The 24,685-nt window shown below is 34.0% G+C and overlaps 1 protein-coding gene across 2 annotated transcripts in view; it reads left to right on the top strand.

The window, feature by feature from the left end:
* Window positions 1-24,685, top strand: part of MAP3K7 (mitogen-activated protein kinase kinase kinase 7) — a 70,438-nt gene that overhangs the window by 40,800 nt on the left and 4,953 nt on the right. Inside the window, exons 12-14 of one of the 2 annotated variants that reach the window (XM_034991430.1) lie at window positions 683-763; window positions 9,676-9,740; window positions 21,642-21,747. In XM_034991430.1, the coding sequence (XP_034847321.1) occupies window positions 683-763; window positions 9,676-9,740; window positions 21,642-21,747 (252 nt within the window). The remainder of the gene's footprint in view (window positions 1-682; window positions 764-9,675; window positions 9,741-21,641; window positions 21,748-24,685) is intronic. The other variant, XM_034991431.1, reaches the window with a different exon arrangement.

Raw genomic sequence — 24,685 nt, 5'->3', positions numbered from 1 at the left:
ACATCACTGAATTTTATACAATTCAGATTTTTTTTATGAATTGTCTTTGAAAAACTCGTATTCTCCAGCTTTTAATACTGTTCACATTTAATGGAAATGTACCTTGAACTTTGGAAACTACAGTAAATATTCAGTTTAATAGAAGTATGTGTAAATACTTATTTTAAAAAGCATATACATTTCACACTTTGATTCAATAATTATCATATGATCACAAATTTTATTTATAGCACACTTCAAGAAACACCTAATTTGAACATATATTCCTGTGTTTGTGTGATTAAAACAAATATGGCAGCTTATTTCGTTTTAACTCCTCTCTCCCTTCCCACTTTCATCCTAGCCCTTCATTGCTTATCAGCGATTTCACTTAGGTAGATTGTTTCTCTGAACATGTTTGAAATTTAGCTTCCTCATTACCCTGCAGCTTTGTTTGTCTCTGTCCTTTTTATTTTTTTTCCTGCTAATTAAAACCAGTATGTGAGACATCTTTATTGATATTTTTCTCCTAAATCACGCCTTTTCTAAGCATGGATGAAAAGTTAGATAGTTCTGCATGCCATTCTGCATGAAGTATTTTTAACATAACTATTTGAAAAGTATTCTGTTTTTGTAGTTAATCGTTTTCTGTGTTACTGTTTGTGGTTGTTTGCATGTATACTGTATATATATGTTTTTGCAGCCTATTCCAAGCCTAAACGGGGCCACCGTAAAACTGCTTCATTTGGCAACATTCTGGATGTCCCTGAGATCGTCATATCAGGTATCATAGACCACCTGAGTTGGTCTAATAGCTATGGGACCGGAATAATGATCCCTGGTACTTATAAAATGCTTCTTGCTCCAATTTGTTTAGGACATAAAAAGAGATACCTTGCATGCAGAGATTAGGAAGACAGATTGAAAACTATACATTTATATATACTGAAGCAGACTTGACAGGATACCTTAAATCTCCAAAAATGAGGGTAGAATAGAAGGCAAAGTAAACCTTTTCCCAGAAGGGAGAATACTAGCCTAGAATTTTACCAACTTCCTCCCTGCTTTTAAGTGAGCAGATGAGCTGAACCAAGACTTTATTTGCACCCAGCAGAAAGAGGAAACAACTATTTAAAAATATTTGTTGACCTTGGCTCCTTTCCTTCCTTAGTTTCTACTTCTGGGGTTCCCTCTAGGCTTCCTCTCCAAGCCTCTTTCTGTTGGTAGCAAGTGAAATTTGAAGTTGAAAAAAGAGAATTGCTAAATACCATTTTGCCTTAACTAGAAAATAGAAACAAAACTAAATGAGATTTGCTGTTTTGCATGGTATCTTGCCAAAGAATCATGGTCAATTCTGATTCTTGTATGTTACCGAAAGAATCTTCTTGCAGATTACATGTTTTTATACCTAACTCACACATGGTACTTCAGTCTTAATTGGTAAATTCCTTTTATTTGTTATAGTAATAATTTCATAGATGACTCTAAATCACCATATTAGGCAGAAGCTTAAATGGCATATGTGACCTTCATTATCGGTTAATATATGTCATCAAAATTATCATTTATTTCTCCATCTGCTTTGGGTTTTCCTCCACCTCTTCCCCAAAAAGAAATACACAGTTTTTCCCACACACATTCATGGGTGTGATTTGGGTAAATTCCTCAGCACTCTATACACTGCCTGTGATTGTGCTTTTAGCATAGTATTGTATCGTAGTTGAATACCTAGAGGTCATTTTCTCCTCTAGTAAAATGAAAACAGAATAGACCATGTCTTTGTTACTTGCGGTTGACAGTATCAGCAGTTATCTGACAGTGCCTCACACATAGTGTTTAATAAATATGTACCTATTAAATGAACAAACTATTATTACCTCCCATGGCCAGGAACTAGGATACATATAAAATCTGTATAAATTATAAATATGCATAAAACATAAATAATATAATTCTTAGGCATTTTATCTGTAGAAAACCATTTTATATTAAAGTAATTTTTATTCTTTCAAAGTGCTTTATTCTATAACATCATCACTATTGCTGTTCAGAGAAAAGAGTTAACCCATTTCTCACATAGTAATTTCATTTATTAAGTCATTTTACCTCCATGCTGAAAGGTACAGTGTTTAAGAGAATAATATTTTGACTAAAGAAGTGGGAACACTTAAACATGCATACTGTTAAGTGTGATTACTTTCAATGTTTGAGTAAATCAGGAGAATTTAGGCAAATGGCAGTATAATCTTAATCCATGTCTATGAGTAAGCATTAAGAACACATACACACACATGTACTGAATGCTGTAGCCAGTACTGTACAAAATAACGAGGGACAGAAAAGAGAAAGAATAGTCTTAATGGTTCTCAACCAGGATGAATTTGCCCTCCAGGGGATATTTGGCAACATCTGGAAACACGTTTGGTTGTCACAAGTGGCAGGTGGCACATATATGGTGGGCAGGAGCCCGGGATGCTGCTGAACATCCTACAGTGTACCAGACAATCTTCCAAAAGCCAAGAATTACCCAGCCTTAAATGTCAAGAGTACCGATGTTGAGAAACCCTGCTTAGATGCTCTTGTGTGGCCTATAAAGTAGTTCAGAGTACACATTCTTAACTGACCTCTATAGCAGTCTTATAAATGGGTTACCAGATAAAATTATGGCTATTTTACGAATGAGGAACTTAGATCTAATGGGTTTTGAGTGGTTTTCCCAGAGGCCACATAGCCAGGATCCCAACCTAGATCTGACTCCCAAGTCACGTCCATTTTCTCCTCTTTTGTTGGCGTCAGAGAAGATAGAGTAATTCTGCCTTGCTCCTCTTTAGTGTTCACATTAAAGAGAGCTCTTTGGCCAGAAGACCCTCTCTTGACACTGGGTCCTTATTGGAGTCAGGAAACCTTAAGTCTGCTCTTAATTGCCAGAGCAACAATGCTATTCAAATAGAAATGGTATTCAATAACACATTTTATTAAATATTCTTGATGACTTCCCCCCCAGATATCCAAACATTAACCTAATCAGTTTTGCTTTCTTTAATAAAAGAATACAAGCACTGAAATTAACAACAGTTGGACATAAAAGCCAGACATTAATGTGTTCTTAAGTTGTATTTTTAAAAATTAAATTAAATATAAAAATATAACCCATACTTTGAGAATATTTCAAATGGTCTTACGTGGCCATTTTAAATTATAAAGGAAGATGATACTTAATTCCCAAAATTTCTTAGTACCTTTTAGAATTTGTTTCTTCAAAGTCCCATTTCCCACAAGTTCTGTGGTATTACAGAACCTCTTGATATACCCAAACAGGTACTCATTAATATTGGATCCCATTTGTAAGCATTTTTTTAAATATAGCAATTTTTTTTTATCTTATCTGTAATGAATAAGTATTTTGAATAATACTTTCCTTTGGCCAAGTCCAGTATACTGGGTCTAATATACTTCTTGGAATGAACTGCCTCTTGTAATAAAAAAGAGTGTTCCTTTAAGCATCACAAAACTTTTATGTGTACTTATTGGCAATGTACAAATATATCTTTTTGAAGGTGTGTCTTGCTTGAATTTTTAAAAATTTACCAAGTTGTTTAAATTGTAAAATGACTGAAATGCCTAATCTAGTCACAGGTGGACAAATTCAAGTCTTGTTTTTTGCTTGCTCTTTGCACTGTTTTATATTCTGCCATCATTCAGATGAGGAAGAGCAAGCAATCTAAGGCTTACAATGACATTCATTAATGTAATAGTCACTCAAGTCATGCAAAAATAGACCCTTTAATACCTCAGGAGTTCCTATGGATCAAGCTACACAATTTTTTATACCTCTTGTACATTGACGCTGGCTCTGAAGAAGTATTGGCAAAGTTTGCTGCTGATGACTCCCTTCTGCTTTTCACTGCCCACAAAGAGTGGCTATAGATCAATCTGGCTTTTTATTACAAAGCAACACGTAGTTAATAGCAGATTGCCAGTAGAGTATGACATTTTGCTAATTCTTCGTTTGTGGAGAGGGCCCTGTCAAGTAACAGGGTTCCATCTAAGCAAAGTAAATGTAAATGTAGAGGTTTCTTGCTCAGGATTTAAACTGTTTGACCTACCATTTTCTAATCTATTTGTTTATTGAACATGATAAACTGATAAACTGAAATGAACTTTGAGAAGAGGAAATAGACTTTTCTTAAATATTTTCCAAGTTTTAAAAGCATAATCATTTCTCCCTTTTAGCCAGTTCCTTTTAATTTGTTTTACTTTTATTTAAAGAAAAGGTGAATGAGTGGCATATTATTAGATTGCTTTAAATTTACTAATTTTTTTCCTCCAAGATTTTAATAAGAATACAATTTTTGTTTATTTGGTTCTTCTACTTGGATTTTCTTGACTTTCTCAAATTCGTTTTGTTATATCCAGGCTTCCAAGGTTCTGTTTTTTCCCCCATCTTCATCTCATATACTCAAATGAAATAGGGATTATGAATTATGAAACTATATAATACATTCTGATAGTATTTACTGGTGTTAGAATAGCTAAATTTTACATTTCTTTCAAAAATCCCAATATAAAAGATAAACAGGTAAAATGTCAAAAATTAACAAAACAGGAGCAACAGCCTTTTCCCGTTTAAAGCATGGAGTAAGAGACTGAGTAGTTAATGCAGATTTTGTTCATGGCTTTAGTTTCAGTAATCGAAAAAGATTAGCAGTTCTGCTCTGGAGTCCTTGTGTGAATAGTTACAGCACTTAAGGAAATCAACTGCAATAATAATGCATTTTGAAATCCACTGAAAAGTTACTATCAAATACATACATATATACCACCTGTAAAAGATTTAATGGAAACATTAGTCTTCTGTAGTTCCTGACTTTCTAAAATGAAATTCCTTACACACAGTTTAGACCAGATTGATTACTATCCTAAAATGATACATATTTCCAAATATTGCAAAAGTAAATTTTTCCAAATACTGATATTGTAGGACTACTGTAATTATATTATAAACACATCTTTAAAAAAATAACCTACAAAGTTTTATAGAATATTTATGTTTAAACAGTTTTTTTGCTGTTATACTCAGTTCTGAATTTCTTAGTTCAGACTAAATTATAATGCTTGAGTTCATTTAAAACACTTGAAAATTCTCATTTATTCCGTAGATAAAAATTGCCTTAATGTGCTTCTATTTGAGAGCCTTGAACAGTGGTGCTTTAGTATACCTTTTGTAAGGCTAAAATAATATGGCATAGCATTTTAAAATCATAGAATGCTTTAACCAAAGATGATTTTCCATCTTACATACAGTTCTTAAGGATATAATAAATAATAAAGATTGAATATGCAAATGTTTTATAGTCAGTCATATAAAATGTTTTTGCCCAGCTCCCTGAAGAGCCTGAATTTAACTGCTATTTTTTGTTTGTAATACTGTTCTTTTTTTTTCTTTTTTTATTGTTATGTTAATCACCATACATTACATCATTAGTTTTTTATATAGTGTTCCATGATTCATTGTTTGCGTAGAACACCCAGTGCTCCATGCAGAACATGGCCTCTTCAATACCCATCACCAGGCTAAGCCATCCCATCACCCCCCTCACCCCAGAACCCCCAGCTTGCCTCTCAGAGTCCATCGTCTCTCATGGTTTATCTCCCCCTCCGATTTTGTAATACTGTTCTTAAAGCTGAAAGAAACTTCAGGTGTCCTTACGATTTCAGCTGCAGTTAGATATCTTAACTGAGAAATATTTAATGAATATTCACTTTTAATTTCAGTCAGACACATTTAGCTCTATATTAGTTGTTTTCAAGAGTATGATGAGTAGTTAAATAGAGTAAGTGGAGTATGGGAGAGCCCAAGCATATTTAACAAAAATAGATGGGTAGTTGAGTTTCTCATATTTAAGTCTTTTCCTCCTTCGAAGTTTCAAATACCTGAAGTAATTGGCAAAGAGATTGGGCTGGTGGGGGGGCAGTGCAGTGAGGGCTTTGTAGAATGCTGGACAGCTGGAGGCTGCAATACTGTTCAGAGACACTTGGGCACTATTTGGCTTTCTCCTGTCAGGACAAGAATATAACCTTTTAATACTATATTTGGTTCAAGAACCAGTAGATACTATTTATAAACATTACTTTAACTGTAAGTACATAAATTACTGGTGCAGTTTTTCCCCCTGAATAGTGCAGTGCTGGTGTGAAGAGACAGATAAGAAGGAAACTTTCCTAGATCTGGCAAGTTCCTACCTTGGACACATTGTGTCATTAGCAGCTATAAACCTTTGAATTAGGGACTCTGAGGCCCAAGGAGAGCTATGCTGAAATATTTCTGTTTCTGCTGTGTGTAGCCACCTCACCTTACTAAAATTCTGTATTTGTGGCTAATTAAATAGGGAAGTTCATCTAACCAACATTAAAGAGAATGTTTAGTAGTCTTTACATATTGTAGCCTATCAAGATCACATTTTGCAGTCGAAAAAGCTGAACTCTAACCTAATGAAAGCTAGTTTGTTAGAAAACAAAACATCAATAATAATTACTTTCCTTTGATAGGAGGAAAAAAAAACTCACCCTGAAGGGCCTTCTAAGGAATGAGGTAGGATTTGTTGAAATAAATAAAAGAATATGAAATTTGTGGCAGCCTAAATGAGAACATATATTTTTTAAATTGCACAGTTTACTATGAAGCAGTGATATAATACTACAGTGTATAGTGCTGTACAAATTTTTTTAATCTTACGTATTTTACACATGAAGAAAACACAATTTTTAATATTTTTAATATTAAAAATTTTAATATCCAGTTTTTATATTAAAAATATTATTTTAAGGAATATTTTAATAATATTTTATTTTCTATATAATTTGTATTAATATTTCTATATAATATATTAATATTCATTGATATTATTTTAAGGAATATTTTAATATTCAAAACTTATGAATCTCAAATTTTCCAATATTTGTTAAGAGATGTCTCTAGGAAAATGTAGTGTTGATTTTTACATGAAAAGAGTCTTCAGGAAGTTTGGAAAATAGAAAAATAAGTAATAAAAATGAGCTTACTTAAACCAATAAGAAAAGCCACAGGAGTGACTAGGAAGGACTCTTCAAATACCAGTTCAGTAAATAAGTTGTACTTAAAAGAGCAGCTTTTTGAAGAGATGGATTCTGTTTTTGTGACATTATTGTAAGAACAATTGAATTGGCCTATAAGCTGCTATTTTAACCATACTTTTCTTTTTGGAGGGAAAGGGGCTATGTGGGGGGTTATGATGGGCTAGAGATACAGTATATTCCTTTTGTTGCTCTTAGAGAAGTTGTTCTAAAAAATATCACTTGTTCCCTATTGTAAGTTTTGAAAGCTCCAGAATTTATTACAAAATGAAATACTCAGGACGTCATTTGCAGGTTTCAGATTCCTTGATCAGGCATCTGTAGACGTCGTATTGGCCCTTGATTCTACTTTTTTCATTTACACTACCATGTGTAGTATAGGTATGCACATATCAAAGAACCATGAAAAAATGTAAAATAAGTGAGTTTCTAAAGTATTCACTTGCAAAAAAAGTTCAGACTCAAGCTGAATTTACTGAGAACACACCCAGTAATTTTCATTTGCAATAATAGGAGTTTTATTTTTTTTTACATTCACATTTCTAAATTATGACTTAAAACTTAATATTGGAGCAACAAGTATTTGTTGATTGCAGTCCTTTTTTGCTTTGTCTAAACTATTTGCCAGATGGTTTCTGCCATGGTTATGCTAATTAAAATGCATTGCCTAATATTGCTTGCTTTGATTCATGTTGTAGCTTGAAGATTTCTCATTTTATGGCATTTGTTAACTGTGTCACCTCTTATTTACCCTACTTCCTTAAAAGTTTTTATTCCCCTTCCTTCTACCCCCTTAGATTTTAGTGTTTTTGTTGTTATTGCAGTGGTGATGTAATGATTTTTAGACACATGTGCTGGGTGGTTCCCCAGATTCACAAATGTTGCTAATCTGAAAAGAGAATTCCAGACACTTTTATAAGCTTGTCTCATCTAAGCTAATTTTAGAATGATTGTGTTGAATGAAGTGTGCCTAAAATTGCTTATTAGTCATGGTGGTAGGGATCTTTTTGTTCTCAGGAAACAGCGATAGTTAAAAATTTTCATAAAAGTATCTTAGTGTGCCTGATTCAACAAATGTGTGTTATTTGTGTTATTTTAATTTGTATCCAAAAGCTGGAACTTGCGGGGCGCCTGGGTGGCTCAGTCCATTAAGCATCTGCCTTTAGCACACGTCATGATCCCAGAGTCCTGGGATCGAGTCCCACATTGGGCTCCCTGCTCAGCAGGGGGCCTGCTTCTCCTTCCTCTGCCGCTCCCTCTGCTTGTGCTCTCTCTCACTCTCTCTCTCTCCAATAAATAAAATCTTTAAAAAAAAAAAAAGTTGGAACTTGGAATGAAATGAAACTTGAAGTAAATTTGAGCTAAAATTATGCAGAGAATTCTAAAACATAGCTTAAAATGAAGAAAAGCGATGATGTCTTATAAATTTGAGTGTGGCTATAAACTTGAATTTTTATATTTACTGCACGTATTACTGCATTAAACATTATTCTGTTGTAAGGTCCTTTGAGTTTACATACAAAATAATAATGGGGTCACATGGATTAAGATGCTAAGGTATATTGCTGATTGGTTTAAAATAAGATCTGAGGATTATAGAAATATAAAATTTTAAGAGTGAATTGTCTGCTAATCGGGCCAAAACTGTTAGAGTGCATGTTCTGAGTGCTACCTACTAGTTGAAAAATTATATAATACAGCTTTCAGAGTCAAAAGAATTTTGAGTATTGTATCAGCTGTTTCTCACAATATTTTGGTGTTTCCTTTTAGACAGCTGATCTCTCATCTTAGAAGATACCATACAACCAATTCTGTGCCCAAATAAAAGTACTGAGTGATACTCCTGCTTAATTCATTCTATTTTGCTTATATTTATAGAAATTTTTTGTAAACTGATTTTTAGATTAAATTATTATTAGCATTGATGTTCCTAAAGCAGGATTAACACAATAGCCCATTTCAGCAAGCTGTACATTTGAGAATGGAATGAGAGTCATTCATCTTCAGTAGGAAATTAAAATAGTTGTTCACCAGTAATAATTTACTAGATTCTGACAAAAACTAATGGGATTAAGTAAGTGTGACTCAGTATAATAAATTTAAGCCTAAGCATCCTTTTAGGCCCTGAATGAACAAGGTACTGTTGTTGGTTAAAGGCAGTCATGTCATACTACCTGCTGGCTAGTTGTCTTGCTGAAGAAACTGTAACGTAAGGCCCTTGAAATAGATGCCATCATCAGCCCCAGCCCACAAATATTCATCTATTTAAATACATGACAGAAGATGGTGCAAGAGAGTTCAACAGCTATTCATGTGGGGTAGGAGTAGGACCTACTTTGCTGTAGGCCAGCAACTTTTGAGTTAAAATTCTGCAGCTGTTTTCTCTTCCTTTCCTTACAACATTCTCTTCTTCTTCTTCTTTTTTTTTTTTTTTTAAACAATAAACTGACTTAACTATTTTTCCCACAAACATTTTGTGTAGATCCAAGGAGGAACAAATTCCGGCCTCCTACTGTAGCAGTAACAACCTTGTTGTCTGTCTGAAGAGATCTCAGTATTCTACTTTTTTTTATCTTTTAAAAGGCAACGGACAGCCAAGACGTAGATCCATCCAAGACTTGACTGTTACTGGAACAGAACCTGGTCAGGTAAGACTTAACATTTGAATTCCCTGTCTTTGAAGAATAATAAGGGGCAGAAATCAAGAATTAACTATAACATATATACTCTGCAGAATAGTTTCATGAGTTGACCTAAAATTGTGGTAGAGGAGTTCATTGGCATTTGAATTTAAATACTTTGGAAAAAAAGTATAGATGCCATTATTAGTTTAACTTGAAGGATAATTTATTATGGTAGGTTGATTAATTCAGTAGTGCTCCATGTGCATTACATGGTTTTTATATATGATTTAATAAAGAAATATCAACTTCGTAATTTAACAATTTGTTGTTATCCTTATCCTCTAAAGTGAATCCTTAGTGCTGCCTCCTTTTTACTAATGAGGTAAAGAAAAAATTTTTTACTAATTATTTTACTGATTACTAATATTTACTAATAAATATTTTCCCAAGAAAATGTCACTCCTGTGGCATCACATAAGGCACTAACATACCTAGATGTCTCTAACATCTTTTAATTTGTCATATCTTATTGGATTTATATTTTTGTGAAATATGCTTAAGACAATATTTACTAAGCAGATGGATAAATTCTGGAAAGGCTTCTATCACAGTTGCTAAGGTTTTCTTCATCTTATATTTCTGGATGTTCTTCTAAACTCCTCTTATCTCTTTATCACTTTCTTTATAAATGATCCAGACAGTGTTATAATTTTAGCCATTACTGACTAGTACAGAGTTTTAACAAGTATATAGAAGTAGAAGCTCAGCCAGTGTTTTTTTTTCTGTTATTCAGATCAATATACTGGACGTATATAATTCATATGATATCTTTAAAATGAATGAGAACTAATTGTGAGGTATTTGTTGATTTATTTTCACTTGTGTTGCAATAAGTGTTATGAGTATAGCATACATCTGAAGTAATAAAAATGTCACATTATGGTCCATATTCATGTAAAATTATAGGATTATGTATTAGAAACAAAGTGATTTAATTTATGATAAAATGTACTAGTACTTTTAGAAAGGTGTTTTATTATTTCATATTTAAAAAAATTTTTTTTAACTTATTTTATTTGAGAGAGCACAAGCAGGGGGCATGGCAGAGGGAGAGGCAGAAGCAGGGAGCCTGACACCGGGGCTCCATCCAAGGACCCCAGGATCATGACCTGAGCTGAAGGCAGATGCTTAACCAACTGAGCCACCCAGGCGCCCCCCCTTTTTTAAATAATATTTTAAATTTTAGAGAATCTTTGTAGTTGTTAATAAAAATTTGAAAGCCTTTTATAGCTATCACCTTAACAAAAAGCACTTGAAATATTTATGATAAATATCCTTGATCTTCATTTATATCTGGATATATTTTTATTTCTCACAATGCCTATACATTCACTCAAATGCATACACACACATACATACATTATACGTATAAATTTATTATATATGGTATTAAGTAACCCTAAATCTGAAGGTATTATAAATGAATACAGTCATTTTATTTCATTTATTTTAATGGCTTTTTCAGCATATCTGCTTTTGTGAAGCCCCGGAACTTTTGAATGAAATTTCCCACTTTCTTCACCTCAAATACTTCAAGTGTTAATGAGGGCATTTAGTAACAGATAGTTTAGCATCTGGTATTTGCTTTGATTCCTTAGAGGCTTGATGAGCTCAGCCTTTTTAACACTGTTTACTATTGCCATTGATATTCCAGTTATGAGAAACTCTAGCCAAGTGTTCTCCCTTTGACTGGGAATGCAAACCTGCTCTAAGGCAGTTCAGAAACATCTGCTAGTGCAAGTGCTTTTCTTTGTACTCTGTAGTAAAGGCATTGCTGTCATTCAGGACTGACTTCACTGTACCAGCCTTCCTTATTTCATCACAAATTCTGTATTACTTGAGATTATGATTTTAATTTGTAATACCTTCCGTAGGAAAACATTGCAACTGAGGCAGACTGTGGTTGTGTGACAGTCATTTGCATGAATTGTCATGGACTACTTACTACAAAAGATTCGGAGTGAGGGGGAATTTGGTGTGGCAGTACAACCTTTTCTAAAACAGGTGATAGATAGCCATTGTGTAGCCAGTTTTTAACACTGATCCACCCTTTCAAAATTACTTAAGTATTATAAACTTAAAATGCCAGTTTGGGATGAGGATGGTAAATAGTAATTCTAATACACTGAGAAAACATTTTCCTTCTGAAAGTGTTAAGATAAATGACCATTAAATCTTTTTAATACTCATGAAAATAACATTTGAGAAAGAAAATTATGCATAGTATGGATTTTCAAAATTGAAGGTATAGTTCTTTTTAAGGTCTGGCTAAGCAATGATAAAACAGATGTATGGGGTTTTTTTTTTTTTTTTTTTGGTTGGTTGGTTGGTTGGTTGGTTGGTTGGTTTTGGCCATGGAAATTGAGAAAGAACATAAAGAAAAGAATTTGCCCACCCAGTACAGTCATCAGAGGAAGAGCGAAAACTTACTAATGAAACTTAATAATACATCTCATAGAGGAAAGTGAACTGATTGGAGTTTATACTTTGGCTCTTGATTCAAGACTGACCTTAAAATCACTTAGACTTTATATCTTTAAAATTAGGTTGTTTTTTTGGTTTTTTTAAAGATTTTATTTATTTATTTGAGAGAGAATGAGAGAGAGCACATGAGAGGGAGGAGGGTCAGAGGGAGAAGCAGACTCCCTGCCGAGCAGGGAGCCCGATGCGGGACTCGATCCAGGGACTCCAGGATCATGACCTGAGCCGAAGGCAGTCGCTTAACCAACTGAGCCACCCAGGCACCCAAATTAGGTTGTTTTTGTACTGCCATTGCTATTGAGCGGAAGAGTGAATGAAGCAAACATCTGAATTAACAGTAGTTGTGATTTGTCTGAAATATTGCATCCTTACAACATACAACTCACTTTTAAATTAATTCAGGTTTTTATTAAGCCAGGAAGCTTATTAAGCACACGTAGTGAATCTGGCCTCTTAGGTATTTTGAAAACATACTGAGAAAGAAAAAAGTTGCCCCAGGATGTCCAGGAACTGATCTGACGCTGAGGCCTCAAGTACTGTTAGAAGCTGGACATAAACAATTTCTCAGAACACCAATAGACAAGATTATACTGAGACCATGATAAAATGAGACAAAACAAGAACATTTTATAATGTCTCAGCACAGACAAAACAGGGTCATTGTGCCACACACAAAATACCAGACATTTCCTTTTCCCAGCTGATGCGAGTGACTGCTTCTTTACCAGCTGCAGCTTCATCCTTATCCGAGTTTATCTTCCCTGGAGAATTGCCTCTGTTTTCTGGCAGTAGCCAATCTAGAGTGAACCCCTCCTTCCTTAGAACCTCCCCAAAATCATTCAACAAAAGCTCCAAATCTACAGTAAGCTCTAAAATCTTTTCAGAGAGACCCCACATTATCCCATAGCGAGCACTCTGCTTCACTGCAATGAGTGTTAAACTCATCTCATCCCACTATGGGTATGTTCCTGGTGGTCTTTGGCTAGGGAGCATTGACAGTGCCAAGAAGGCCCAGCTTCCCCTGATGTATTTGAGCACACCAGACTTAGGCCCAGATCAATTAGAGAATTGCAGTAATATCTGTTGTGCACCAACGTTGTGCCAGTCAGGCCTTTATTTTTTTAATTTTTTTAAAAGATTTTTATTCATTCGAGAGAGAAAGCATGCAAGAACAGGAGCAGGGGGCAGGCAGAGGGAGAGGGAGAAGCAGACTCCCTGATGAGCAGGGAGCCCAATGCGGGACTCGATCCCAGGACCCTGGGATCATGACCTGAGCGGAAGGCAGACGCTTAACCAGCTGAGCTACCCAGGCGCCCCACTAATGTATGTTATTTAAATCATAACCCTGTAAATTTGGTACTTTTATTTTCCTCATTTGCAGATGAATAAACTGAGGGTTAGAGAAACTTTCCAAAGTCATCTTCCCTTGTACTACCAGTAATTGCTATAACCAAGTTATTAATCCAGATCTGATTCCAAAGCACACAAACTACACTCTGTCATTCTGTGTTGCGTGTGAAACTGAGTGTATTGCATGCTAAAGTAGTCCTAGATCTCTTCAATTTCAAGTGTTTTGACTTCTGATAGTCTGCATCATCATTAAGTATTTAGGTAGTTTTCAATGATGATGAGTTTTGCTGTATCATATTATTGAGCAAGGCTAATTCACCTTGATAATAAATTTCCATAGATGGCTGCACAGGTTTATTTTTTATACATCTGGGTAGCCTTTCTGTGTTTCACTAAAATTACACATTTTCGTGTATGTCTGCATGCCCCTTCTGGAGTTGTATCCAATATAGATCTGTTTTCAGGATGTCTCTTGGGGGGTAGGGGGGAGACACAGCAGTCAGTGAAAAATCACAACTGCAAGATAGATGATGTGATTATGATTGTTTAGAAAACGAGGCATACTATATTTTTAAATGGACTTTAGAATCTACTTTTATTAGTCAGATATGTGACTCTAGGTGAGTTCTTTAATTTCCCTGAGCTTCAGCAATCTTATGTACCAGTGGGGACCGTAACACCCACTCCTTGGGGTTCTTAGAACATGTAAAAGTACCAGACACACTGTAGATGCTTAGTAATGTATACCTGCCTCCCCGTAGTGTACCTCCCAAGGTTCTTACTACTTCCTTGCTCTCATTATAGTTTATTACCATCCAGAAACAAAAGTAGCACTGGGAAAGAAGTAAAATCCCTTTGGCATTCGGTTCCTGTATTATAAGACAAGTTTGTGTTAGGGATCATAGAAAATATTGGCCTTAAAGGCTTTTTATATATCAGTTGTTATTTATTTAAGGGATATGATTTATTATACTACTACTTCTGTCTGTCCTCAGTCTGCACCTCCTTCAGTATAAATAATTTTCTGTTAAAGCTCTAAATCAGAGGCTTATATAATAGTTTTAAAAAATTCCTGGTTCATAGTATACCTTTCTGTGGAGAACTTAAAAACCATGTAAGAATAATAAAATTCTAAAATTTCCTTATAATAAACTATAGTGAAGCTAGAATTAGATTGATCCTATACCTTCAGATTAGAAAGAATGTTTTCAGTATTACCTGTCATGTATAGACTTAATTGAATTATCTGTGACTATCATAAGGGAGGAAGTACCCTTATAGATGCACATCACTAACTTGATACCCGTTTTTTTTTAATGTTTGCATTATTCAGATGTTACTTCAGCAAAATTATCATATAAATCAACATTTAATCTCTGTGTTTTGTGCTTGTATAATTTTAGCAACTGAAGGTTTTAAATAGCTTTTAAATGTCAGTATAAATGGTTAGCACTGGCCATAAATCTTTTACTTATGAAAATATTTTCCCAGTCATTCAGGTGAGACATAAAAAGCAAAGCTTTATTTTTGTCTGTAAAATAACTCCCAATTCCTTTTTATAAATATAGAGATAAAGTTCTGGGCAAAGTCCAGTTCTGTTTCATGTCTACCGATGGTTAATTTGCCCTCTGGTTTAAATTTGGCTTAGTATTCTTCTGCCTTAAATTTCAGTGTGGCTTTTCTGTACTCTTTGTAACCACTTTCATATCCAACCTTGTGGTAAGTCAAGTTTCTCTATCTCTCTTAAACTTTACAATTTGTATAAGAATAGAATAAAGTAATTGTAAATGTCTTGAAGGAGCAACCCAAATGAGGTTTTTTTGTTGTTTTTTTTTTTACGTAGCTTGACATTTATTCTTTTCTTTTAATTTTATTTTATTACGTTATGTTAATCACCATACATTACATCATTAGTTTTTGATGTAGTGTTCCATGATTCATTGTTTGCGTATAACACCCAGTGCTCCATTCAATACGTGCCCTCTTTAATACCCATCACCAGGCTAACCCATCTCCCCACCCCCTCCCCTCGAAAACCCTCAGTTTGTTTCTCAGAGTCCATAGTCTCTCATGGTTCGTCTCCCCCTCCCAGTTTTGAGAGCATACATGATCATAAGAATTTGACCAATGATTTTTTTTTAAATAGCTACTATAAAATAAAACTTCTTCCGTAGTAGTTTGCAAGCAGTAACATAAATTTAAACCATAAACGAGTTTGATTTTTTTTCTTAATTGTCAAATATTACTTGATCCGCTTATTTATACCCTAATTTTTCAGGTGTTCAAGAAATTTGATTATGGCTTGTTTTTAAATATTTCTCTAGCTTTTTTTTTTAGCATATTGTTACTTAATCAAAAAACCAATTTCTTGAAATATGAAGACTTATTTAGTTAATTTATGGATGTAAATTTAGCTCATGATGGCTTTTCTTGTAGTTTTAAGGAAAAACTAGTTTTGAAACTTGACTTAAAAATATTAGCCTTGGGGCGCCTAGGTGGCTCAGTTAGGTAAACATCTGACTCTTGATTTCAGCTCAGGTCATGATCTCAGGGTTGTGAGATCCAGCCCCATAATCAGGCTCTAAGTTAGGCATAGAGCCTGCTTAAGATCTCTCTCTGCCACTCCCTCTCTTCCTTCCCCCCTCCCTCTCTTAAAAAAAAAAAAAAAACGAAGAAGAAGAAGGTTTAAAGGACTCGGGAATAATGTCATAGTATCTGTACTTTTTTTTGCCAAGGGTAGCATCATCTGAAAGTAAGAGTTAAGAATTTCATCACTGGTTCTTTCTGGTACATATTCTTTCTTGTATACAAAAGGTAAATAAGCCAAGCACCAGTCTTATATCTGAGTGCTAAGAGTTTATGTTACATTTTATTCAATGAGTATTTATTTTACAGTTATTATATATTCAGTAATTTCCTAAATACTGGAGAGTATAATATAAAAGTACACATGATCTCTGCCCTTAGTATATTACAATATTTTTGAGGAATAACAAACATTGAGAGTAATATAAACTATTACAGTATCAGGTTGAGGTTTATGTAGTAGCAGACTATAGATACAGCCAAAAGGAAAAAAGTATCTTTGTGATAGGGTTTAGTCACTATGTTTTATTAAAAGAACTGTGATTTTGATCTTGAGAGGGAACTGTTAGGTGCTGCAAGTTCATTCATATATTCCCATCTTAGATTTACAGCCTAATAATCAGCCATTTAGTGAACATTTTTATCGTGTCAAAAAACACTTTGGGTACTTCATTTCATTTGATTTTTTTACAAACTGATGAGGCAGGTAATACTGTCCTCATTTTACTTATTGAGGCTTAGAGGTTAAATAACTTACATAAAGCCACACTGCTAATAAATAGCAGACAAGAGATTCAAATTCTGGATTGTATTGTTTCTAGTGCCGGACTTCTTAACTATTACTACTGCTCAACCACACTTGATAAATGAGGAACTTAAGACTCCAAAAGGCAACTTATTCAAGTTCACACAGCCAAAAATGGCAGAACTGAGATTTAAACCCAGGTCTCCACAAAGTATTAGACTAAATCGTGTGAATTTGCTGATACTCAACTGTTCTGATGTATAAAAAGGTCAGTTTCATATAGTTCAGTTGTCATACTTGCTCTTTGCACTAGACCATATAATCCTTGAGTGAATATGGGGTCTAGATTAAAAGCAAGAAGAGAAAGAGGGGCATAAGGAATTGTCAGAGGAGAGATAATCTGGATAGGTAAGGTAACACCTGCCAATGGAGGGTCAGGAATGCCAGGGTGGGACTTTCAGGAATGATCCATTAAACAACCAGTAAATGAACATTTGTATTCTACAAACTTCTGCTAGAATAAAGCAGTCTTCAAACACAGGGTCTGGCTTTGTGCCCAAAGAACCAAGGATGTAGCAAGAATGAACATATGATATTGAAGGGAATCTCAGCAAGGCCCTAAAGGATGAAGAAGAATTAGGAAGGAGGAGAGAAGACAGAATGAGCATTGTTATACACAGGGCGCCTTTCTAAGCATGGCATGAATAAACTAAGGTTTTATTTTATTATTTTTTTTTTTTAATAAACTAAGGTTTTAGAAAGACCGGTCAGATATGGAGTTGAAAATTGTTTATGGTGTAGGAAAGCTTTTTGGAATTTCTGAAGCAATTTCAATAGGTACCCAAGATGAAAGTAATTTCCATCAGTCTTTTCTTCACAATTATATTATGATTAATTTCCGAAATTGTTATAAAAGTGCCTTTTACTTTTTAGTATCCTCAATCCATTGTGAGTTTTCAAGGCTTAAAATAATAGAACTCTGGCAGTGAGTGGATAAAATACTAAAAGTTACCACATCTTTAACCCAGCCCCACCCTCTCTCTAGATAAAGAAAGCAAGACTTCTTGAAGTAAACTAAATCAGACATTGTACCATAATTAGAACTCACATCTGCTAATTTCTACTCAAGGGAACTTTCTACTACTATTGCCCCTCATTTTACTTGATGCAGTCTTTGAGTGTTTCTGTTGAAGACTTCTTTGAATTTATGTACTTTTTATATTCTTAATTCCATATTCTTTTTTGAGTCTCCTACAGAGTATTCAGTAACACTTTAAGAAAAAAAAGGTGCTTTTTTTAAGAAAGAATCTTACAAAATCCATTTAACTCATATGTCCTTTGAGAGTTTTTAATATATGAAATATTAATACATAGATAAGAGTATATGTAATATGTAAGTTATGAAGCCTGATAATAAAACGAACACTCATGAATCTGTCCACCCAGCTTAAGAAATGGAACATGATCAATTCCCATGAGTCTCCCTGTGTGCTTCTTGCCTGTGACCTCTGTCATCCACCAGCCTACAGTGCCATTTTCTGTGCTACCACATTTCTAGACTTTTTATAAATACCATTTCTCTGGTTAAGAAACTATCTTCTCTTAAATGGAATTCAAGTTTGTTAAATGTAGTTTCATAAATGGCTGTTAAATGTTGTCAGATGCTTTTTTATGCATCTATTGAGATTTTTCTCCTTTAATCTGTTAATATGATGAATTGGATTAATAGAATTCCTAGCATCCTCAACTTTTCAAATTATCTTTATTGTTTTTACACTGCCAAATTCCGTTTGCTAATATAATATTTAGGACTTTGACTTTTGCATCTGTTTTCATCAGTGAAGTTGGCTAGCAGTTTTTCTTATTCTGTTCTTGTTTCTTAATCAGGTTTACTGCCTTTACAGAATGAGTCAGGAAGTGTTTCTTTTTTCCAGAGTAATTTCTTTAAATTGGAAAGTGTTTTATAGAACTCACCTGTAAAATTCTCTGGGCTTGGTATTTTCTATAATGTGTAGAAACTTCAGTGATTTAGGGGCGCCTGGGTGGCTCAGTCAGTTAAGCGGCTGCCTTCGGCTTGGGTCATGATTCCAGGGTCCTGGGATTGAGCCCCATGTCAGGCTCCCTGCTCAGCGGGGAGTCTGCTTCTCCCTTTGCCTCTGCCTCTCCCCCTGTTTGTGCTCTCTCTCTGTCAAATAAAGAAATAAAATCTTAAAAAAAAGAAAAAGAAACTTTAGTGATTTATATATTTTTTGGAATTTGTCTATTTCACTTTATGAATTTTTTGTTTTATTTTTAATTTACTAACCACTAAATTATAGTATTTTCTCATTCTTATTTTGTTATTTTTGAGGGGAGGCTGATGACTTTGTTCCTTTTCTAATTTTATAAGTTAAATCCCTATCTTGTAAATTGTCACTGCTTCTAATTTTTTTCATCTAAATACTTGGAATTAAGTATATTTTCTCCAAGTGCCTCTGCAGTTGCATCCCACAGGTTTTACTGAGTTTCATGGTAAAAATCAGTTCAAATACTTTCTCATTTCCACTTTGTTTTCTTTGAACAATGAGTTATTTAGAAGTGTTTTTAAATGTCCAAATATATGAGACTTTTAAGGTTAATTTTGAGTCAATACAAAAATATATGGTTTATATAATACTATATTTTTTTTAACTTTTTTGAGATTTGCCTTATAGCTAATACATGATCAGTTTTCATAAATGTTCCATGGTGCTTAAAAAGAATGCATATTCTCCAGTTTTTAGGTATAGGGTTCATTGATATGTTTAGATCAAGCTTGCTTCTTACGGAGTTCAGGTTTTACTGGTGTTGTATTTTGTTTTTTTGGTCTGCTTATATTGTTTACAGAGGAGTATTAAAATACTGCACTATGGTAGTGAATATGTCCCTTTCTCCTTGCAGTTTTATTGCTGTATCTGTTTGGAAGCTATGTATTGATATAGCGTATCTTGTAATAGGTAGAGCATATAAATTTTGAATTGTTGTTACATAATGAATTGATCACTAATCATTTTATCTCTTTCTCTAGTAATTTTTTTTTAACCCGAAAATGTATTCTCTCTCATATTAATATAGCTACATAACTTTATTTTGGGTAGGTTTGACTATCTTTTTTCATCCTTTAACTTCCTGTTTACTCTGTGAACTAGGTCTGTCTCTTAAAAGAGCATTTAATCCAGCCTGACAGTCTGATTTTTTAAATATCTTAACTGAATAATTTAATCCATTTATATTATGGTTACTGATAAATGTGTTCCTTCTTATTTTATGTTTTCTCTTATTTCCCTTTTTGCTCCTTTTTTGCCTTCCTTTGAATTGAACAAATATATTTCTCATTCCATTATTTGTCTTTCTAATTTGGGAATCATATATATTATTACTTTTAGTAACTACCTGTGAAATTTTAACACTCATACTCAACCTAAAGTTAATATCTTTACCCTCATCTTCAACAATATAAGGATTTTTAAATCAGTGTTTCTCTTGCTTATGCTATTGTTATTCAGGCTGTAATACTGTCTTATTTATTTGTTTGCTTGGTAGTTTTGTAAATTAGTCATGTTTCCATTGTTTAATATTTTCTGTGTATAGATTCATCCTTATGTTTACCAGTATTCCTGATTGCAACTTGGCCCTTCAATCAGGGAAAATTTTTTCTTATCCCTAAAGTACATGCTTCAGAAATTGTTATGATAAGAGCTTATGGATGGTAGAATCCATTTTTGCTCGTCTAAGATTGTTATTTTGACCTTATTTTGACCTCATTCTTTACGTTTTTGTTGGCTAAACAATTCTAGGATGGTAGTTATTTTCTTTTAGCAGTTTAAAGATATTCCAATTTCTTCTGGCTCCCTTTTTGCTATTGAGAACCTAACTGGTATGGTTTTGTGGGTAATCTGTCTTTGGCTGCTTTCTGCCATCTTCTATTTGTCTTTGTTTTCTAGAATTTGACTATAATATGATCCATGTTTAATTCATTATTGTAGTTTTTCTGTTATTTTTCTGCTTGGGATTGGTTGTGGTTAAGATTTTTTGTATCGTCCAGCAATTATGGAAATATTTTATGAATTCACAGTGGATAACATTTCTCCCCTCCATCCAGAGCCACTCCCAACACAGACAAATTTATTTGCTATCTGCTTTTATAGGATAGATCTTTCTTCCTAGTTCACTATTCCCCCAAGACTGAAGCCTTTCTTAGGTTTTAGCTTTAAGCACAGCAGTTCTCCACTCTCATTCCCATCCTACAAACGCCCAAGACTTTATGCCTATTCCTCTGAGTGCAGAATGTAGTCAAAACAAAAGCTCTAAATCATTGGTGTTCAGTTGAAATTCCCAGGGCTAACAGTTTAAGCACTTCCTGGACTCCTAATCCTTTATTTCTGGTCTCAGAGCATTTCTCTTACTTTCTTGAAAGCTCATCAAATTTTAAGAGGTATTATGCATGAGTGCATATAAATTTTATATGTGTGTGTATACATATATGCATACACACGTTGTGTGTGTGTGTGTGTGTGTGTATAAAAATCTTAGAGGATTTATTTATTTTTTGCAAGAGTATTTCCGGACCTCTAGTGAAAGAAATGGAAGGCTATCCTTTGCTTTGTAATAAAAATTTTCTCTTATCTTTTTTTTTTTCACTTTTAAAAATCACGTTTTGTTCCTCCAATCACTTCTTCCTATAGGTAAGCAGTAGGTCATCCAGTCCTAGCGTCAGAATGATCACTACCTCAGGACCAACTTCAGAAAAGCCAACTCGAAGTCATCCATGGACTCCTGATGATTCCACAGGTGACCAGTGTATTTCCTCACTATAATTAAGAAGTTGAATTCATCATATTTGTTTTCATTTATTTGTGTCATGACTCTGATCTTTATAAAGGCAGGCATTTTACAGTAGTTTAGATTTTCATATTAATAAAATCAAATATTTAGCAATAAACTTAAAGATGAGTTTTTGAGTACTGAGATAGATTGTCTTGCCTTCTGCATTTTTTCCCCCCAGATACTAAACATGTGTATTAAAGATGGTTTGGTTTGGGGTCACTACAGACAGGAAGATACTGTATTCTTGATACTTAAGTCTCTGATTTTCCTATTTTTGGTCCATCCTACGGATGATAGTAGTAAAGTTCATTATCTCTTAGATAACTAAAATCAGAATGATAAAAATAATCATCATAATCTCAGTCTTTTGTTTTAAAGACACAAGATACCATGTACTTCAGTGAAAAAAAAAGTTTCTCACCATTAACTTTTTGAATCATTTTTAACTGGTAGGGAGACTTCATTTCGGTTACATAAATTTCTGTTAACTAGACCTTAAAAGGCCTGTTAAATTACAACTCCCTAACATGAATGACTAACTGGTCAAAATACTAGTATTAAAATCTAGTGATGGAATAGTTTTATTATGGGCAAACAGGAAATTACATGCCATAGTGGAATTAACTTTCCCTTAGCATTAAGAGAATTTCCTGAATACTTATCAGTATGGTTCTGTAAAATTTATTATTTATATGTTAATATGTCAGGGAAAGATGATCTCTTAGACCTTGGAAGATTAAACCATTTGGGATTTTATTTAAGATCAACTGTGTTATTAATAGTGGCAATTAAATTGAAATTAAAAAGCTTTCTCCCTTTACAAACTAAAACACTACTTATAAGTATTTACAGATATCTGGCATGACTTAGTCAAGTCCATAATTTAATTTAAAAAATTAACTGAGTAGCTTTTCCCAGTTTCACGTAAGATACAACTATGTTTAGCCAGCGGTGTACTCTCTAGTTTTAGTAAGTTTAAATTTAGTGGTGGCAAAAAACTCCTCCAAGTTTCAGCCCTAGCATAGCCCAACCTAAGATTGTCCAGAACACTACTCAGCACATATACAGAATTCATCACAATGTGCTTTCTCCTCAGAGGTAGATAGGGAAACGCTCTTGACAGATTTGATCATTAACATTCAGGTAAGATTAGCTCTTTTTGGTTCTTCAACCCTCTAGTGAGGGAGTACTTGCCCTGACATTACAGCATTTGCTGAGACCTAGTGCTCAGCTTGGCAGGGCCTCCTGACTTCAGCCTAGACTAGTCTAGCCATGCCAGTCAACGTAATTGTGAATTCGTGAAAGTAAAATAAAAATTCTCTTATGTCCTTCTCACTTAACTGCTGTTTTTTTTTCGACTTCATGTGTTCTTCCAGCCTTTCAACCCCAATCTCATTTTTTTATTTTCCGGGACCTAAAATACCAATAGCTAGAAATCATGCCTAGGTCCAAAATTCAACTGAATTTTGCCTTTGCCTTAAAATACGGCAAGTATGTGGTTATCATTTTTAGATAATTTTGAATATAGTTTTAGAAGTTGAGACTGGTTCAAGCTTATATTTAATGAAGTTCAGCTTTGTACTGTTTCTAAGAAAAGTACTGATAATCAAGCTACTACAATAAATTACAGGGAAGAGATATTGGTAAAGCCTTTTTCTTTGAAGGCCCCTTGATTCAGGAAAAAATTAGAAGTGCATACATAAGTTTAAATAACCTAATTAATTAGGTAGTTTTATTTTAAAAGAGGAGGGATTTCTATGCATTTTCAGAGAAAAATAAAAAGCATATCAATTTAATAATCATAGCATATAATGAGTGTTCTTGGATTTCTATTTATAATATACTGTGGATAAAGAAAGACATACATACCCAAAAGCAGTTAGTGAGAGGGATAACTAGACATAGTAGAGGGAGCCACAGAGAGGGAAAAACCCACCAAAGAGTTTTTCTTATTTGCAAAGATAGAAGTATAAGACATGGCCCACTGCTTACAGTCTTATTAGAGTCATAATACTGACACATTAAAAATAAAAATAAACTCATCATGCTTTATGTAATAAATTTAAGAAACTGCTAAATTTGCAGTGCATAGCTGAGTGTTTTAATAGTTAATAGAACAATCCTTGGATTTTTTTTTTTCCATTCCCTGAATACTGTGAAACACTGATATACTTAATTTTAAAATACATATCAGAGGGGCACCTGGGTGGCTCAGTCGGTTAAGCATCTGCCTTTAGCTCAGGTCATGATGCCAGGATCAAGCCCGGCATTGGGCTCCCTGCTCTGCAGGAAGCCTGCTTCTCCCTCTCCCACTCCCCCTGGTTGTGTGCGCTCTCTCACTTACTCTTTCTCTCTCTCAAACAAATAAATGAAATCTTAAAAAAAATAAATAAATAAAAATAAAATACATATCAGATACAGGGTGTTTATTTAATAAGATCTATCAAGTGTGAGAGATTTAAGAAAGAGTAATAAGAAAAATGTTGAAAGAGTTAAGATACTTAATTTTTCCTATAAAGTCAGGAGGCATAAATGTTAATCCCATGTGACTCATGCAAGTTGTTATGTCAGTTTATCTCTTTTGAAATACAAACAAAAGCTGTCTGTTCAAATACTTTGGTAAAATCGACTGGTTGGTTGATTTAACCCATTTAACTGTTCCACGCATGACATTGAGCTACAGTTTCCATACTCTTCATTACACCTGTGTTCAGTATACTCCCCTCAAAAGCATCTTTCATTTTCTGCAGTGATTCTCATTAGGAGAGGTGGGAAGGGGTTCACACTAGAATCTATATATAAATTGAAGATAATCCAATGGAAGAGAATGTGTCTCTTCTCCCCCCCCCCCCCCTTTTTTTCATTAAAGGACACTAATGTTCAGGGAATTGACACAGCATTA

The sequence above is a fragment of the Mirounga leonina genome, unplaced genomic scaffold, assembly GCF_011800145.1.
Source record: "Mirounga leonina isolate KUSES-001 unplaced genomic scaffold, KU_Mleo_1.0 Mir_53, whole genome shotgun sequence".
Lineage (NCBI taxonomy): Eukaryota > Metazoa > Chordata > Mammalia > Carnivora > Phocidae > Mirounga > Mirounga leonina.
This window is presented reverse-complemented; position numbering and strand designations above follow the sequence as displayed.